General features: G+C 35.7%; 3 protein-coding genes across 5 annotated transcripts; 2 read left to right on the plus strand and 1 right to left on the minus strand.

The window, feature by feature from the left end:
- The first annotated feature begins 1,214 nt into the window (after positions 1–1,214).
- Positions 1,215–2,561, plus strand: LOC144546434 (uncharacterized). Its single transcript, XM_078294974.1, has 2 exons — positions 1,215–1,726; positions 1,837–2,561. The coding sequence occupies exons 1-2, from the start codon at positions 1,332–1,334 to the stop codon at positions 2,354–2,356; spliced, it is 915 nt and encodes a 304-aa protein (XP_078151100.1). The 5' UTR covers positions 1,215–1,331; the 3' UTR covers positions 2,357–2,561.
- A 1,522-nt stretch (positions 2,562–4,083) lies between these two features.
- LOC144546431 (protein MANNAN SYNTHESIS-RELATED 1-like) lies at positions 4,084–6,522 on the plus strand. 2 transcript variants are annotated; one of them, XM_078294972.1, is made up of 7 exons: positions 4,085–4,332; positions 4,473–4,502; positions 4,551–4,629; positions 4,702–4,772; positions 4,987–5,072; positions 5,490–6,057; positions 6,149–6,522. In XM_078294972.1, the coding sequence occupies exons 1-7, from the start codon at positions 4,168–4,170 to the stop codon at positions 6,416–6,418; spliced, it is 1,269 nt and encodes a 422-aa protein (XP_078151098.1). In that variant the 5' UTR covers positions 4,085–4,167; the 3' UTR covers positions 6,419–6,522. The 2 variants fall into 2 exon arrangements, with proteins under 2 accessions (XP_078151097.1, XP_078151098.1); XM_078294971.1 differs by having other exon boundaries at positions 4,084–4,332; positions 4,473–4,629.
- Positions 6,523–6,552: 30 nt separating this feature from the next.
- Positions 6,553–14,590, minus strand: LOC144546430 (calcium-transporting ATPase 5, plasma membrane-type-like). 2 transcript variants are annotated; one of them, XM_078294969.1, is made up of 35 exons: positions 14,364–14,590; positions 13,666–13,900; positions 13,095–13,211; positions 12,928–12,970; positions 12,633–12,754; positions 12,408–12,539; positions 12,234–12,323; positions 12,064–12,133; positions 11,887–11,957; positions 11,706–11,789; positions 11,504–11,581; positions 11,331–11,402; positions 11,156–11,239; positions 10,989–11,071; positions 10,773–10,881; positions 10,613–10,668; positions 10,479–10,521; positions 10,274–10,357; positions 10,050–10,187; positions 9,895–9,960; positions 9,701–9,799; positions 9,499–9,609; positions 9,239–9,406; positions 9,085–9,144; positions 8,830–8,991; positions 8,617–8,733; positions 8,382–8,480; positions 8,136–8,273; positions 7,922–8,022; positions 7,784–7,829; positions 7,569–7,706; positions 7,356–7,463; positions 7,152–7,243; positions 6,949–7,046; positions 6,553–6,829 (listed from the first exon to the last, which is right to left on the minus strand). In XM_078294969.1, exons 2-35 carry the CDS (start codon positions 13,822–13,824, stop codon positions 6,798–6,800), a joined length of 3,270 nt encoding a protein of 1,089 aa, XP_078151095.1. In that variant the 5' UTR covers positions 13,825–13,900; positions 14,364–14,590; the 3' UTR covers positions 6,553–6,797. The 2 variants fall into 2 exon arrangements, with proteins under 2 accessions (XP_078151095.1, XP_078151096.1); XM_078294970.1 differs by lacking the exons at positions 6,553–6,829; positions 6,949–7,046; positions 7,152–7,243; ... (1 more) ...; positions 7,569–7,706; positions 7,784–7,829 and having other exon boundaries at positions 7,922–8,032; positions 14,364–14,588.
- Positions 14,591–18,559: the final 3,969 nt, after the last annotated feature.

An 18,559-nucleotide genomic window follows, 5' to 3' on the forward strand; every position in this document is an offset into this window, starting at 1 on the left:
AGTTTTCAAAATTCAAACGGTCGATCCGAACCGTTCATCTTATTCTCCATATTAATATCTGCTTGGAGACCAAATTTTATAATTTTCTGAATTTTTTTACTATTTATTAAGCCACTTTGAAAATCGCTAATCCAACGGTTTTACTGTTTTGTGCACAACCGTTGGATCAACAATTTTGTAAAATACTTAATAAATAGTAAAAAAATTCAGAAAAATGTAAAATTTGGTCTCCAAGCAGATATTAATATGGAGAATAAGATGAACGGTTCGGATCGACCGTTTGGATTTTGAAAACTCGAATATTGAGCCGTAGCATAGAGGCCACTGTGCTATCCATAGCACCCCAGCCTAACTCTCTCTCTCTCTCTCTCTATATATATATATATATATATATATATAGAGATTGATTGGATTTAGGTCAGCGTCTCACTAAGAATAACTCACGAACTCGGTTTGTGCAAGCCCGCGCGCAGAACCTGATTTGCAAATTGTGGGTGCATGTCTAGTTTTTGATATTTTATAAAAGACGGTCTACCCTTGAATTTTTAGAAATGCTACGAGTAAATAATAAATTAAGTATGTTAAAAAAAATCTATAATTAAATCTAGAAAGTAATAAAACTTAATTTTTAATTTGGGAAATATATAATTATATATGATTAATATTGATTTTGTTTTACCAAAGTAAAGTAAGCAGATATATAGAAAAATTGGTATTAATTAGCAAGTAGTAGAATAATATGATATAATTGGTTGCATTAATTAATTAATTGTTTCACCTTGGGTTTGAATATAATGCCCACGTAACATATATATCTAGATATATATATATATATGATATTATCCATCTGATGATTAATTAGACCATGTCCACCTAACATTTAGTATTGATGAATTAATCCATCTCATTCTTATCCTCATACTCATAGATAGAGTCATAGTACATTTCCATCTCTGTGTCTTTCAGTCTTTGTCAGTTTGTCTATCCCTATTCCTATTCCCCTTCCCCTATCCTATTCCTATTCCTATTTCTATTCCTATCTATCAACTTCGACTAATTAGAGAAGAGACCAAAATCCAAAACAGCAACCCTTTATTTTATAAGCCCACAGGCCACAACGCCAAGCAAAGCAATTAATTAATTAATTAATTAATTCGGACATATTATATATATATATATCTCTATCTAGATCTTCTATAGCTAATTGATGACAACAACGCCACCTACTCATCTAATTGTGATAACACCAAACACAAAAGAAGCAGCAGCAACAACGAACAACAACAAGAAGAATTAATTAGGAGGAGAAGAAGAAAAAGAAGAAGAAGAAGATGCCGGTGAAAGTAGCGGCTGGGCCCATTCTGAAGTCAACGGTCAACCTCCCGAGTGAAACCCAAAATGGAGATGGAGATCCAGCAGATGAGATGAAGGATCAGAAAATCATGACGACCAGTACTACTGGGTTTAACTTGTTACAATCCATAAAGGAGAAGGACGACAAAGGAGATGATAAGGAGGAGGAGGAGGAGGAGGAGGAGGAGGAGGAAATCATTAGTGGATCAGACGACACTTGTTCCATCGGCGAGTGCTCTTCCGCTGACGATGACGACGAGACTAGAGAAGACGAGGTGCAAAGCAAACAAATTAGTGATCAATATCTAATTCAGATCAAGAGCAAGAGCAGCCTCACTTCTCTCGATTCTTTGGAAGATTCCCTTCCAATTAAGTGAGCATTTTCAATTTCTATTTCATCATATTAATTAGCTAATTAATTATCAATCATAATTTATTTATTGTTGCTAACAAATTATAAAATGGATCGATGATCGATTATAGGAGGGGATTATCAAACTTTTACTCAGGCAAGTCAAAGTCGTTCACAAGCTTATCAAATGCGGCTAATGCAACGGCAAAGGATCTGGTCAAGCCGGAGAATCCATTGAACAAACGCCGCCGATTGCTGATTGCATGGTCCCGCAACCGTAGAGCCTCTTGCAGTTCCCTGGTCTCAATCGCCGAGTCAGAATTACCATTGATGCCACTGCAGCGGCTTCCTTCTGTAGTTTCAGAACGTGAGGAGGAGGAGGAGGAGGAGGAGGAGGAGGAAGAGGAGGAAGAGGAAGAGGTGGTGGAGGATGAGTCGTCATCATCATTTTCGCCATCAGAGCGAATGAGGAGAGAGAAGGAAAAGAGGAGGCCTTCCCTCTTTACAGTCACCATTGCCCCGCCCGAAATAGATCATGATCGTGTTCTCTCCTCTATAAGCATCGGCAAGATGGCGTTGCGATCGCCCGGCAGGTCTCTCTCTCTCTCCGATCTCAGCCGACATGCCTATGCCATGACCAACCTTGATTAATTAGCTCAAGGAAGGAACTTCTTCTTCTTCTTCTTCTTCTTCTTAATTAACTTTCAACTTGACATTTTTTTTAAATTAAAACTTGTTGTGTCTGATTTAATGAATAGGGCATTTTGTTTTAGATTTGGGGATGATTCGTATTTGCATTAATGCCGAAACTATATATGATATAAAATGAGGAATCAATCGCAGCATGGTTAGTTTAGAGATTTATTTAGATGTATTTAGTTGTGTACTTAATTTGGCAAAGCAATGGTAATTTTAGTTTTGCTTTAAATTTCTCCTTCATAGGAAAAACAAACAAAAAAATTATGTACATTAATTGCATCCTTCATTTGTGTGCGGCTGCTGGCTGGCTGGCTGGCTTGTAAATAATTTGAATAAATTTTGGCACAAATATTTTCTTATTTAGTTGATGAATCTTGATTGTAATAATTAATATTTGATATTAATTGTATGTTATTTGTTGGTGGTGGCCGAGAGAGAGAGAGAGAGAGAGAGGATCCTATGCTTGGTTGGTTAGATGATTAATAATTTATTATTATGTTATATATATTATTAAGAGTAAATTAAGAGTGAAGACTAGTAGTGCAATGGCTATTTAAGAAGAATTATTGAGGGAGAGAGGGACAAGGTCACAATCACAAGGGAGAGACAAGCGACAAGGGACAAGGGGATGGGATAAGATAAGGTTGCCGATTGAAGCTTTCCTTTCTTTTGAAATTAATAAATAAATGCAATAAACAACCAACTTGGGATAATATAATATGAATATTTAATAATGCCATGCTTAGCATAGCATAGCATAGCATAGCATAGGAGGAATAGGATTGGTGGTAGCGGTTGGTGATCTTATCCCTTTGCACCTATTTACCACCATATTCTAATTTTAATATCATTATCATTATCATATCATATCTTATCTTATCTTATCTCTCTTCCCTTCTTTCTTTACCACTTACCACTTACCACTTAGCAGCCGTTACCACCTTTTTGCTTTTGTTTGTTCGTTTTTTCTTGTTTCATATATTTAATGGCCCAACTTGTCTCCCTCTCTCTCTCATCGTCTCCTCTCCATTTGTAACTTAATGGATGGATGATAGACGGTAGATGGATGGATGGATATATATACTTGTTTGATGCCTTGCAAATTGTAAATAAAGGTAGATTGGATTTGAAAATTAGGTAGGTAGGAACTAGGAAGTAGAAAGAGAGGAAAGTGAGGGGTGGGGTGGTGTGGGGTGGTGCTTTTGAATTGGAATTTTCACAAGTGGACTTGGACTTGGACTTGGACTTTTCTTTATTGTATTTGTATTTGTATTTGTATTTGTATTAATAATAGTTGATTTATTAGTTGTTAAAATAATAAGTGTACAAGACGAAGATATATGCGAAGATGTTTGTAGGAATGAATTGGAATTGGAATTGGAATTGGAATTGGAATTGGAATTGGATGGTGTTGGGCTGTAGGTGGAGTGGCCCATTTATAGGGCCCATATAAAAGCAATTAATCAATTTTATTATTGAATTGCATATGGTATATGGAGAAGGGGACTGGGGCCCAATGATCAGTCCATTGACTGCAAGCAGAGGCAATCAATCAATCAATCAATCAATCACACTCCCACTCAGTGTTAGTGTTAGTGTTAGTGTTAGTGTTAGTGTAGTGAGTACTGACTACTGACTACTGAGTAGTGTTAATAGTGTTATAAATAAAGTTATAATAATGAATGAGATCGGGATTTGATTGATTACATGCTGAGATCGCCTCGCTTGCCAAGAGGATCAGATCAGATCAGGAAGAGAAGCCAATGCCAATGCTGATCACTTGCTGCGGCGGCGGCGGTGGCGTGGATGTGCGGCAGGTGGTGGGCGGCCTGCTGACGGCGTCCATGTTCCTCATGATTGCCATAACAAACACCATCTCCTTCGACCATTTATCCTCTCCTCCTCCTCCAACTCCTCCTCTCATGTCTGTCAGTTCTTTAAACCCTAATTATTCAATCCTTCTCCTTCTCTCCATCTCTGTCTCTATTGGGGGATTGAGGGCACCATCATCCATTTCTATTCAATTCAGTTTATTTGATTTCAATTTCAATTTTTCAAAAATTTGCAGGCCAAGGTAGATCATAGGGTCAGTATCAGCACTGGGACTGGGACTGGTACTGGTACTGGTACTGGTACTGGTACTGGTACTGGTACTGGTACTGGCACTGGCACTGCAGTTGCAATCCCACTCAGACTCGCACCCTGCTGGCACAATCCCACTTCCCGTAAGTAAACAACTCACTTAACAGTTACTGTGTTACTCCTCCTTTTCACCATATCTTTTTTCTTTTATACAGAGATCATCAACGAGTCAAAAGGGTTCATTACATTTTCTCTCACAACTGGTCCTCACCATCACATTTCACAGGTACCAGATAGGATGCTACTCTCTTTTTCCTCTCTATGTGCTCAAATGTTTTTTTACCCATACAATACTTTTATATGTTCAAGCTCAAAAAAAATATGTCAATAAAAAGTACTGTGATTGTCTTGCTACAACAAATATTTTTGTAAAGACATTTCTGCTTTTTAGTTTATATTGATTTATGGAATTGTATATTAAATTATTTCTGTAAAACTAGGTAACAGATGCGGTGGTTATTGCTAGGTATCTAGGTGCAACACTTGTTCTCCCAGATATAAGAGGACGTCAAGTCGGACACAGAAGGTAAATTTCCAAAATCTAAATGCTCTTTCTTTTTTTTCTTTTTTTTTTCTCCTTTGGTTTTTGTTTCTGATTTAGTATAGTGTCCTGTCTACATACAAAAAAAAATGAAATAAAAATATGTGCCAATTTACTATTACAAAAGGTGAAATATGGTAATGCTTTCTTTAGATCCACATTTTTTTTCTTCCTCTGCCAAGATTTTCTGCTCATTTTGAGACCTCCACAATTCCTTAATGTAAGCCCAAATTATCACACTAGGATGTGTCCTGTGTTAAGCCTGGTACTGATTTAACATAACAGATTTTTGCATATGTATATGCCATATTACAATTTAAGGAAATTGTATAAAATAGTTTGCAGCTTTTTGCTCTCCAATATCATTTCTCGATACTGACCAAAATATTTATTATTAACAAGGAATTTTGAAGATATATATGATGTAGACAAGCTTATATCCACACTTACCGGTATCGTCAGAGTAACTAAAGAGCTGCCTGCTGACATGGCAACCAGACAGCCAGCTATCCTCAGAATAAAGAATCGGGTTTCTGAGTATAAAATTGAGAAACAAATCCAACCCGTTTTCAGAAGAAACAACTATTTAAGACTCGCACTCATTTACCAATCAACTAGTTTTGAACCAAAGCAACTATACACCAACAAGGAGTTACTGGCAACAGCATGTGCAGCCATGTTTCAAAGCTTGGAACTTCAACCCGGGTTGCGGGAAATTGGGGATAAGATAATCCAACGGTTGAGGGAACTTGGCGCAAAGTATAATGGAGAATTTGTGGCTGTTGATTTGAAAAGCAGTTGCTTGTTAGATGGAGTTGCAGGAAGGAAGAGGTGTTACAGTGCAAGTGAAGTTGCGTCATTTTTGAAGAAGGCAGGGTTTAGTGAAGAGACTGTGGTATACTTGACTGAGGCTTTCTGGCATGAGAACTTGAACCCTTTAAAGAACGCTTTCCCTAAAACTTATACCAAGGTAAATTTTTTGTGTTCTATTAGGATCTCTATTTCTTATGTGTTCCTATAACAAGAGTTATAAGTTGCTATTGATCCAAATTGCATTGCAGGATGATATAATACCAGCTGAGAAGAAAGATCAGTTTCTAAAACCAGGAAATGAAGACCTGGAAAAAGCCTTGGATATTCATGTGTGCTCAAAGAGTAACACCTTTGTAGCAGCTGTCTATGGACCATTCTACAGCTACATCAGCGGGAGACGCATTGCATTGGGTCGTTCCCACATCCTCTTAGTCTCTGATGGGTGGGCCCAGGATTCAGATTTTGTATCTCCTTTTGTATCCAAGAAGAGCCATGTGGCATACTCCTGTTATTGCTAGCATTGTCTAGTTCTTTCCCTCTTTTTCTTTACCCAATTTTAGCGTAATTGTTAAAGTGTACTTTGCTCATTTTTACTTGGTTAATTTTCCAGCTTGAGTAAACACGACAATGCAATAATGACACATAACAACAATAACATCAAAATGAAATCACACATATATATTTCTTTTAGGAATAGGAGTACAAAACATGGATGAAAATATTTCAAGCCTTTGGAGAAGGGAGCACAAAACACGGATGAAAATATTTCAAGCAGAATTTCACACGTATAATACGTAAAATTACACACAATATTATGGAGTTTTTGTACAGCATTACGCAGTATGAGTTAGAGGTGGTAGATTAGATTTTGTTTTTGTTTTATTCACATTTTTAAGTTCAGCTCTCTTCTTGTCCCTCTGCCTTTCCCTCTGCATAATCAACCAAGCAAATTGTAAAGTAAATGAAATAGGTGTTAAACAATCACATTTAATTTGGTAATTAGCATGACCAACCCATGATTTACCACAAAAGAAATCTAAATGTATACCTTGTCTGTTATTTTTACGACAGAATATCCGTGAAAAGTAGTCAACAAACGGAGTCTCTGGAACAGGAATAAATTTCCCCACAAAAGCCAGAGGCCAGCTGAAAAACATATCAAAGATTTGAGACAATGTATAGTTAGAAATTTCATCTTACCCAACCCATGGATAGAGGGAAAGGAGCTCGTTACGTGTATGTATAATATACCTTATAACAGCAATGGCAATTGAGATAAGCCAAAAATACCAGCTAAGTCTGACAGTGGATGCGAATTTCCCAAGGAACTCAACTATCAGTATCTGAAAATAAAAAATAAATAAAAAAACAAGAAAAGACATTATATCAATAATATTATTGTGAAACGAAACTAGGGTTTGGAAAAGAAAGCTGAGTTGAGTGAAGTGAACTTGCCTGAAGAACAACTGTGATGCCTATAATACCCATAAAGAGGCGGTTGCCAGTAAGGCCCACAAATACATTCTTCTCCTCTGGCTTCCTCGCATTGAACTCATTAAATATCTGACATAGAAATGTCCGACCAGTCAGTGCATAAAACTATTAGACATTTGTTTATTATATTATATTATAATAGTAATACATACTAACTGTAAAATGACATGGTACCTGGCACAAGACAAAGGTGTTAAATATAAAGGTGTTCTTCACTTTGTCAGCATGATCTTTTGTTGAGTTATGCTCAAGGTTGAGTATCTTACGGCCACCAAAATTGAAAATGAGGAGAACTGTCACTTGATAAAGTGCCTGCTTGTAGAGACTCAGTCAGATCAGATAAGATAAATTCTCAAAATGGAAAAAAGAAAAGTGAAGTAGAGACTTGCCTGAATTAGGAGATTCCTCCACATGATATTAGTGATTAGTGGGTCCCTATGTGTCAAATCAACCACAATATGATTATAATCTATTGATGATGATGATTAATCTATTCCATATAAACTGAAAGAAAGAAAATGAAGTACCTACGACCAACAGGAAGGCGTTTCATGAGATTGTCAGTAGGTGGTTCAGTAGCCAATGCAAGAGCTCCAAGTGTGTCCATTATAAGGTTAACCCAAAGAAGCTATTCATTCCTCAACACAAAATGGAAATGGAAGGTCAACTTTATATTACTTCTCATTTTAGTTGTCATATATAATAGCTGTTTTGCAGTTTGTAAAAATTAAAATAAATTACCTGGACCGCAGTCAGAGGTACCTCACCAGAGGAGACAGCAGCAACAACATTAATTACTAGAGCAGCGACATTAACTGTGAGTTGAAATTGTATGAACTTCTGAATATTTGCATAAACCGACCGGCCCCACCTCACAACCTATAGTAACAAAAGTTGAAAACAAAGAAGACTTACTCCATCACCAGTCTTTTACTTGCAAGATACTGTTCTTATTGGTACAAACTGGGTGTGTATACAATATCTAACCTTAACAAGAGAAGCAAAATTGTCATCCAAAATGATGATGTCAGAGCTTTCTTTAGCAACCTCCGTTCCAGAAATGCCCATGGCCAGACCTATGTCAGCCTGTATCGTCAAATAATATTTTTACAACATTTAGGGCAAGAGATAGATAGATAGATAGATAGATAGATAGAATGCATGTTCACTTAGAGAAAGAGAGAGAGAGAGAGAGAGAGAGAGAGAGAGAGCAGTAAGGTACATCATTAAGAGCAGGGGCATCATTGGTACCATCTCCGGTAACAGCCACCACGTGACCTTTCCTTTTCAAGGCTTGTACCAGTAACAGCTTATCGTTTGGAGATGACCTCCCCATGACCTATAATCAATAATTTTGCCGATTAAAAAAAAATAGAAAGACATTTAATTCAATTGTAATTAAAAAATAGCAATGAATAGGATATAAACAACATACACTTATCTTTTCAGCAATTGATTCCCTCTCACTTTCTGATAAAGCACGAAACACCCGACCTTCTATGACCACTGGCTCAGTAGCATCTCTTGTGTCAAGTATGCCACACTCAAAGGCAATTGCCTTAGCTGTTTGTATATTATCTCCTGTCACCATACGTACCTAAATGTTTCACAGAAAAAAAAAAAAAAAAAAACTAAATATTCATCTCTTTCATTTTTATAATGAGAGTGAATTTAGGCATTAAATAATTACCTTGACACCAGCACTAGTACAAAGTTCCACAGCATCCTTAACCCCTGGACGGCACGGATCCTTTTAAAAAAATAAAGAAGAAAAAGAAAATTAATCAAACGGTCAAGGATATATAGAATTACAAAGAAAGGAGCATTAAAATTTGCAAGAATACCTTTATTCCCACTATTCCAAGGAGAATGAGTTCTTCCTCTGGCAATACCCAATTGTCCCTATTTTCCTCCTTTGGTACAGCTTCCGCATTGAGTGGTCGATACGCAAAAGCAACACATCTAAGACTAGATTCGGCCATGACTTCTATGTGTCTCTTGTATTCATTTAGCTTAAATTATACACACAAAATGATAAGTTCAAGTGTGTGATTTTAGCAATTTCAGAGGCTTGCTGAAGAAAAAAATGAAACATGTAACATACTTTGTCTGGGTTTATCGGATAAATTGTACCATCAAGAGAGAGGCAACTGCTACAAGATGAGAGAACTAATTCAGCTGCACCTTTCCAGTGTATATGAACCTTGCCATCAGGCTACACTCAATAAATAAATAAAATAATAAGCACATGAAACTAGTCAAAATTTAATATTACATGAAAGATAATTATTCATATAGTCACCTACCAGTTGTACAGCAACACCACCACGCTTCTTCTCAGAGTTAAATGGAAAAACACGAATAACCGAAGATCTATTTCTTGCTTCACTGAATTTCATTCCCAACTAAAATGGAACCAAAAAGAAAATTAAAGTTGCTCATATGAAAGAAAAACCAAATAGAAGTAAAAAATCTTGATAGACGATGAAAAACCAAATACCTTGATGCCCCATGAAAGGATTGCTTTCTCAGTAGGTGAACCTGTTACCTCATCAGCTCCACCATCCTAAATTGTATTATATATAGTTTTCATCATTAAATATACCTCTGAAAAAGCACACACTGCCAATAGTGTACAGTAACGAGATCACTCACCTCAGGCTCAAACACATTGGCAGTAGTGTTTTGTGAGATGCCCTCCATGAGAAGGCTTGATACAGTTGCTGACATCATCTTCGTATTGCTGACATCATCCAACCTGGTTCCTCCAACATAGGCCTCCACAACTGTCATCTAATATTAAGGAATCAATTAAGTTTATACAAATACAGGTTTGCCCTTGGGCTCATTTTATAGGTGAAAATTATAATCATTAGTACCTGATTTAAGGTGAGTGTGCCAGTCTTGTCACTACAGATGGTAGTTGCCGAACCCATCGTTTCACATGCTGACAGTCTTCTTACCTATAAAAATAATTTTCAAAATAAAAAAGGTAATGTAAAATACCAAATGATTTTCTTATTTTGGCAAGGCAATGTGATTTGGAGCAAAATTAGGAAAATAAAAAGAAATTCATGTATTCACCAAAGCTTTGTCCCTCATCATCTTGCGCATTGAATATGCAAGCCTGTAAAATGAAAACAAGAAACTTTTCAATTAAAATGAAAAAAATTATTGGCAACAAAGAAACATTTTGAAACATTGAAAATTTTCATTACGTAAGCGTTACAGCCAATGGAAGCCCTTCAGGCACTGCCACCACAACAATTGTTACCTAGAAGCAAATTTAAGTAAAAAATTGGGAATATTAGATAATGTGTTTTAGTTAAATGCCTGGAGTTGAAAATATTAAGAATCTAACAATATGAAAATACATACAGCAATGGTAAATATTTTAATAGCCCCAATGAATGACTGTTTAACGCTTGTTTGCCCCTTCACAAATTGAGTTGTGCCATCAGAATTCTTTGTATTCCCCGTAAAATACCTGAGAAGATATGACTAATAGGTTTAACATGATATAAACAAATTTTCAAGAAAAAAGAAAGTAAAGATTTACTATGAGAACCCTACAATATTATAAACTAAACATACCTTATCCAAAGGACAAAAAGAACTGTGACAGCAACAGTCAAACCCACCATGCCAATGAAAGTAGCGACACCATTTAACCGTACCTTTTTTATGGCCAAAAAGCACTCAGAACAAAGTATAAAAATAAAAAAAGGTAGAAAAAACAAAAAGGAAATGTGCTAATAAACCTGAAGGGGAGTTTCTTCACCGTTATCTTCTGAAATATTAGCCATCAATAGACCCCATTCGGTGTTTAATCCAACAGCTGTAACCTTTTTCCATAAGAATAAATTAATTACCAATTAAAAAATCAATTATGTTTACAACTCTTCATACATTATAGAGCATTTAATAGTTGCATACCATCATGGTGCCATAACCATCAGCAACTTTGCAACCAGACATCAAAAATGGGCCATTTTGATTTTTGTTCACCTATGTATTTTGTTCCAAAAAAAAATTGTTTATCAAGTTTAAGAAATCATTATTATATGAACAAGATGAAAAGCAAATACAAAGAAATTAAAGTAACTCACAATTTTGGATTCCCCAGTCATACTTGATTCATCTATAGCAAGAGAATGCCCTGATATTAGAACACCATCTGCCGGGACCTTATAATAAGAGAAAGAGTATAAGACTTAGTACAAGTTGATATGCATATGGTATTGTTAAATTCAATAAATATGACCATAGAACATTATAAGTTGATATGGATAAAAAGTTTGTAGAACTCACTTGATCTCCGATTTTTAGAGGAATTACATCACCAACTACAAGATCGAAAATTGAAGCTTCAACTCTCCTTCCACCTCTTATCACCTAGAAAATTTCCATTGGCCCAAAAATTAATTTAAAAACGGATGTAGATTTTGTACAGAACAAAAAACATTTTGTTTTACCAGGTGTAAGGACTCACCTCCACTTTTATGTTTTGTTTCTCTTCATTTAAGTGCTGGAACTGAAGAGATTGCCTATAGTCACTGGTTGCTAAAATAGAGAGGAAAAAAAAGAAATAAAAAACATTTATTAGATAAAGGATAGAAAACACTTTAGAATTGTAATTTAAAAAAAAAATAATGATGACAATAAGTACCAGTGAAAAATATAACAAGAAGAACAGCGAATAGAATACTTCCACCATCATACCAACCTTCACTTACACTCTGCAAAAAAAAAAGACTCGTAAAGTAGCAAAAGGTTAATTTTCAATAATACAGCATAGATACTATAATAATGTAATAGAGAGAGAGAGAGAGAGAGAACCTCAGTAGTCATCCCCAAAACAAGAGAGATGACAGCAGCGACCGTTAATATAATCAGTGTTAAATCTTGGCTTGCTTCCCACAGGAATAGCTACAGATTCAATAATAAAAATTAAACAACAGTACTGGTTTAAAAATCTAGAAGCAATAGAGAGGCATAATATAGGAGGCATACAAAATAGTTTTTGCCTTTCTTGCGGGGATAAGTGTTGGAGCCGAATAATTCTTTCCTTCGTTCCAATTCTGTTGCATCAGCACTTATACCCCTCTCTGCATTACTCTTCAATAACTTGGACAACCCGTTTATCTGCATTTGAGCAAACATAAAAATGACTTGTTTTTAATTTTATGTAAAGAAAAAGAAGAGAGACATGGACAATTCATAGAGAGAGAATTATACCCCTCCAAGCTCTTGAAGAGAGGAAAGATTGTGCTCCCTAGATAGAGAAGTTAATTCCTCTGAACTAATTGAAAACCCATCATTGCTGCTTGGATCTACTGTTCTTGAGTCCACACTCACCGCTTAATTCAAAAGAAAATAGCAACCATGTGAGATCAGCTTTTATGGAATTAAATTGCACATTATTAAAAAACAGTACCTGCTTGGTTCATTGTTACAATATTTCAAACATGAAAAATGTGAAGAGAAACAGAATAAATATAACCAAAAAAGAAACTGGAAAGGTAACACTAACCAACAGCCTCTCTTTCTCCTGCCTCCTTGAAGAGGAATGCTGCCTGAGTTCACAAAAAGTAGTAGGATAAAGGAATTTTAATTTGGAAGTACTTGGTTGTACTGCATAAATTGAAACTGAATTTGCTGAAATTGGTACAATAAATGATGTGTGCTTTTAAAACATACTCGAATAACTTGAGCATGTGCGCGAATTTTTCTCCTGATTTTATCCTTCTCTTCTTCCTTTTTAAGGTCAAGGGTGTATCTAAAACGCCGCGATGCATTCAACACAAGGGCAGCTTGCTGAGAGAGAAAGAGAGAGAGAGTCTTAAATAACATTACTTTTTTTATTTTTGAAAAAACAGTTTAATTACAAATAGTTTGAAATTGTTAGCTCTCCATCTTACATAGCATTAGTGATTTATGCTCTCACAACAATGTGGATTGTAGTTATTTAAGAAAATATAAATTTAATAGAGTTCAACATGTAATGTAGTTACAATGCTTATGTCACAGAAACAAAGCTTAATCCATATTAAAATTATGTTTTAGTAATGTTATAGATATATTAACGTATAGTTGTATACCAGCTGCTTTCTCTGTTAATGGAATATTGATTGGCCTTATATATACTGTGAAAAGTAACATAAAAACTGCAATACTATGTTTCTTTCATATTGCTTATTCCACATTGATATAGTTTGTGATCTTGAATTAATAGTAAAGGGTATTGTTATATGGTTGAGAGAGAACATACTCTCCAGCGTCGAAGGCGGTCAACGGGAACATTTTTGGGAGGGATGTCAAAGGCATCTTGGGAGGTGGATGCGACGGCCACAATCTCATTATCAGTGGAAGGACCACCAACCTCCTCATCGTACCTCTTTTGGTACTTGCCTGGTGATCTCGACTCCATCTCTCTCTCACTCGCACACTCACTCTCACTCTGTCTCTCTCTCTCTCTCTTGCTATTGCTCAATCAATCAAACAACCTATAAATTAATTAGATGGGTGGTCAATCAGTTAGTTGAGTTAGGAGAAAAGGAAAGGCACAATAACCAGAAATCATCCAAACTGGAGTGCAGCCATGCAATTTATGCAGCCATTTTAGAGCGCTAAAAATAGCAACAACTGTGTAATTGTATTGCATGATGAGAGGCACCCAAAAAGTAATAATTCATAATAATTCACATATTTCGTATTCCTACAATTCATATAATTCATAATAATTCACATATTTCGTATTGTTGTAAAGTTTAGCATGAAGTGAGTGCGTGAGCTAAATTTGACAAAAGTTGCAGGATAATTAAAGGGGAAAGCTAATTAGTAATTAGTAATGAATGAATGAATGAATGAATGAATGAATTTATTAGAGTAAGGTTGGAAAAGGGAAACGAGCTTTGGAGTTTCTTTTTAAAAGAGAAGAATCGAGAGCACGTGGTACCGATACCGTACCTGGCGATGGTTTGAAATGTGCTTCCACCTTTGTCTTTCTCTCTCTTGTGTTGATATCAATTGAATTGAATTGAATTGAATTGAGTCTCATCGCGTTCGCATCGCACCTCAACGCGAGAGAGATAGAGAGAAAGAGGAGAGAGGAGGAACGGCGATCTCGATCGAGAGAGAGAGAGAGAGAGAGAGAGAGAGATCTGAGAATGGGAAGTTTCCTGGAAGTTTCATAACTAACAGAGTGTCTCGGCTACTTATTAGTTATTACATGGACAGGATCACAGGAGTCACAGGACTGGACGCCTAATTTTAGGTAATTACTTAATTCTCTCTCTCCTCATCTCCTGCACGCTGCACCTGCACTAATTTCATTTAATACTATCAAATCAACCTCTCTTCTCCAGTTCTCCTTGTCCCCCCTGGCCCCTGGCCCCTGGCCCCTGGCCCCTGCCCTCGCACTGGCTCACTGGCAGGAGCGAAAACGGATCCGTATCCGATCCGTATCCGATCGGTTTTCAGTTTTCACCCATTTGACCCTTGCACGATGCACAAATCAGTTAAATGTTCTTGTTGTTGTTGTTTTGTTTAATTTGTTTCTTTTGTAATAAATAAAATATACTAACGTGTCATTACTGTAATGTGGTGCTGTATCAAAATTTTCAAAACTTCACCTGACATTTTTTATCATTCAATTTTATTCATCAGCAATGCCAATCCAATGTGCGTGGCACTAATAGTAAGAGCTGGCATTGGCATGAAATGTTGAATTGAATTGAGTCTCATCGCGTTCGCATCGCACCTCAACGCGAGAGAGATAGAGAGAAAGAGGAGAGAGAGAGAGAGAGAGAGATCTGGGAAGAATTTTTTTCATAAACCATAATTAAAAAAAGAATTTTTAGGGAACTGATATGATTAATTTTTTTTTTCAAAAATCATAAGAACTGTGGGAACGCCACGGTCTGTGATTTTTTTATTTTTTCAGACCGTGTGGTCCTCACGGTAGGGGTGAGTAATGAGCGAGCATGAGCGAGTTAGGGTATGCTCGTGCTCGCTCATTTCGCTCATTTAATAAATGAGCGAGTTGTTAAATGAGCGAGTTCAAGCGAGCGTCGGAAATGAGCGAGTTATGAGCGGCTCACGAGTTATGAGTACTAAAATTTAATAAATTGTCATAATTCAATTAAATAGAATAATAACAAAAAAATCAACGGTATTACAAAAATAGAATAATAACAACATAAACTAACAATAGCATCAACAAACAACAATCAACAAAAACTAAAGCAGCACTAATAAAAATCCAACATAAATCCAAAAACATAAACTAACAACAGCACACTGTTTTGAGGCGTCTGTTTAAAAAAAATAAATAAATGTATAAACTATGAATATTTGGGATTGAATGTGGCGGCGGGATTAGATGTGGCAAATTTTAAATGAGCGAGTTGGGGCATGCTCATGCTCGCTCATTTAATAAATGAGCGAGTTGTTAATGAGCGAGTTTAAGTGAGCGGATAAATGAGCGAGTTCAAGTGAGCATTTAGTGAGCGAGTTATGAGCGGCTCACGAGTTATGAGCAATTTACTCACCCCTACCTCACGGTCTTGCAAATTTTTTTTTAAAATTATTTCTCCACACTTGCACGAAAATTGTCACAAAAAATCTGAAAAAAATTTCAAGACCTTGGGAAGCTAACGGTCTTAACAAATTCAATTCTCAAGACCATGGGAAGGTAACAGTCTACCCAAAATAAACTCAAGACCGTGGGGTTCCCACGGTCCGGTCTTCATTTTTCTTTTTCCCTACCCGAGACCGTGGCCTTCTTCCTCATGCATCCCTTCCCCATTTTTTTCCTTCCCTCTTCTTTCTTCCTTCCTTCCATCATCTAAATTTTTTTTTGTATTCCCATAATTAGAGTGATTTTTATTTTAATTACATAAGTTTTTATATTTTTGAAAGAGGAACAAAAAGAGCTTCAAATCTACAAATTTCGCTAGGTATGTGTTTAATTCTTTTATTTTTGATAAATAATCCGCAATTATGAATAAATGAGTAGAATAAATTATTTATGTAGTATAAATGATTTATGTAGTAATTGTAGTATAAATAAATGGTTTATGTATATTTTTTTCTTTTTGTAGTATAAATAGTTTATGTGTAATTTATTTGCATATAGTAATTGTTGGATGATTTATTTATTTGCATGTTTTATGTAAATGCATGGTTTATGTGCATGTAGTTTTTTTTAGTGTAGATGCATGTAGTTTTTTTTAGTGTAGATGAATATAGTAATTTTTGAATTATTTATTTGTGATTTATGTAGTAATTGTAGTATAAATAAATGGTTTATGTATAATTTTTTCTTTTTGTAGCATAAATAGTTTATGTGTATCTTTTTTATTAGTATAAATGGTTTATGTTGTGATTGAAGTATAAAAAAATAGTTTATGTAGTAATTTATTTGCATGTAGGTTTTTTTAGTATGCATATAGTAATTGTTGGATGGTTTATGTGCATGTAATTATTTTTAGTATAGATGCATGTAGTTTTTTTTAGTGTAGATGAATGTAGTAATTTTTGAATTATTTATTTATGGTTTATGTAGATGTATGGTTTATGTGCATGTAGATTTTTTTAGTGTAGATGCATGTACTAATTATTGAATGATTTATTTATTTGCATAGTTTATGTAGATGCATGGTTTATGTGCATGTAGTTTTTTTTAGTGTACATGCATGCACTAATTGTTGAATGATTTATTTATTTGCATAGTTAATGTACATGCATGATTTATTTGCATGTAGTATAAATAAATGGTTTATGTTTATTTTGTTTTTTAAGTAGTATAAGTGGTTTATGTAGTATAAATAATGTAAAGTAATAGAATGAATGTGAATATTTGATTGGGTTTGCATGTTATGCATGTCAATTGTTCGCTTCTCAGAGTGTGCTTACAAAGTTCCAAATACAACTAATTGTACTTTTTTTAAACCTTGAATCCACTCACGTCTAGGATTGCAAGTGTACAATCCTATCTGTGTAGTAAAATAAGGTATCGATCCTCAGGGACGGTTAAACTCAATTCTAGACTTTCACAAATCCAAGTTAGGTACTAGAAGTTTGAAGAATTGGGTTTGATTTGTTTCAATTTCTAAATTTCAAAAGACAATTCAATTAAAGGTAAATGAAAGTGATTAAAAGGTTTGGTTTTGAATCAATTATAAAAGGTGTTCTTAGGGTTTCAGACTTCATCTCCAAACTTTTCCTTCTCTGGACCTATCATACAACTCGCATCATCTCTGATGCGACCTGTGTGATGCGACTCGCATCATCTCTGATGCGGGTCGCATGGCTCTCGAGCAGAGCTGACATGAGTTCGTATCTAAGTTGATTTCTTGTGCGAGGCTTCGACATGTGGCTCTCGCCTACTGGTATCTAACCTAGATTGATTGTCTGGTTAACTAGAAGTATCTATAACCTCTCGATAATAGAAATTTCACCTCTCGGTTACTATTGATCTTAGATCTACTTCAAGTGCTCAATTACAATTACAAGATACATCAAGGCCTAATTACTAGAAGAGATGCTATAGACATCTAACAGTAGACAATCAAGAATCAATCAAGAAATCACAATCAAGCAAACAATGAATACTCAAACAACAATCACACAAGTTCAACATTAGATCAAAACATCATTCAACTCAAAGAAAAGGTTTGGAGATTACATCTTAACCCTAAGAAACAGGGATCTACTCAAGCATAACAAAAGTAAACATGAAAGAGAGAGAGAATAAGCAAATCATGATGGAGCTCGAAGATCCAAAGTAGATTGGAGAGGATCTTGAAATCTTCCCTTCTCTTCTTCTTCAATCAAGCTCCAATCTCCTTCTTCTCTCTTGATCTTCGCTCTTTTTGTGTTCTGGAATGTAGAGGGGGAAAAGCCTCCCGAATTCTGGCATAGGACCTCCTTATATAGGCAACAGAGTTGACTTTGGGCTTGTCAGATTTAATTTGAACTGGGCGGCAACAGTTGATGCGACTCGCATCGGGTGGATGCGACTCGCATCAGATGGTCTTCAAGAGAGAGCAGTGAGGGTCGCATCGCAGGTCGCTTTGGGCTTGGATGCGACTCGCACCAGATGAATGCGACTCGCATCAGAGCTTCCTGAAGTCTGCCAATTGCCTGATTTTGCCCAATTT

This window comes from Carex rostrata, chromosome 29 (assembly GCF_964058835.1).
Source record: "Carex rostrata chromosome 29, lpCarRost1.2, whole genome shotgun sequence".
Taxonomy (NCBI): domain Eukaryota; kingdom Viridiplantae; phylum Streptophyta; class Magnoliopsida; order Poales; family Cyperaceae; genus Carex; species Carex rostrata.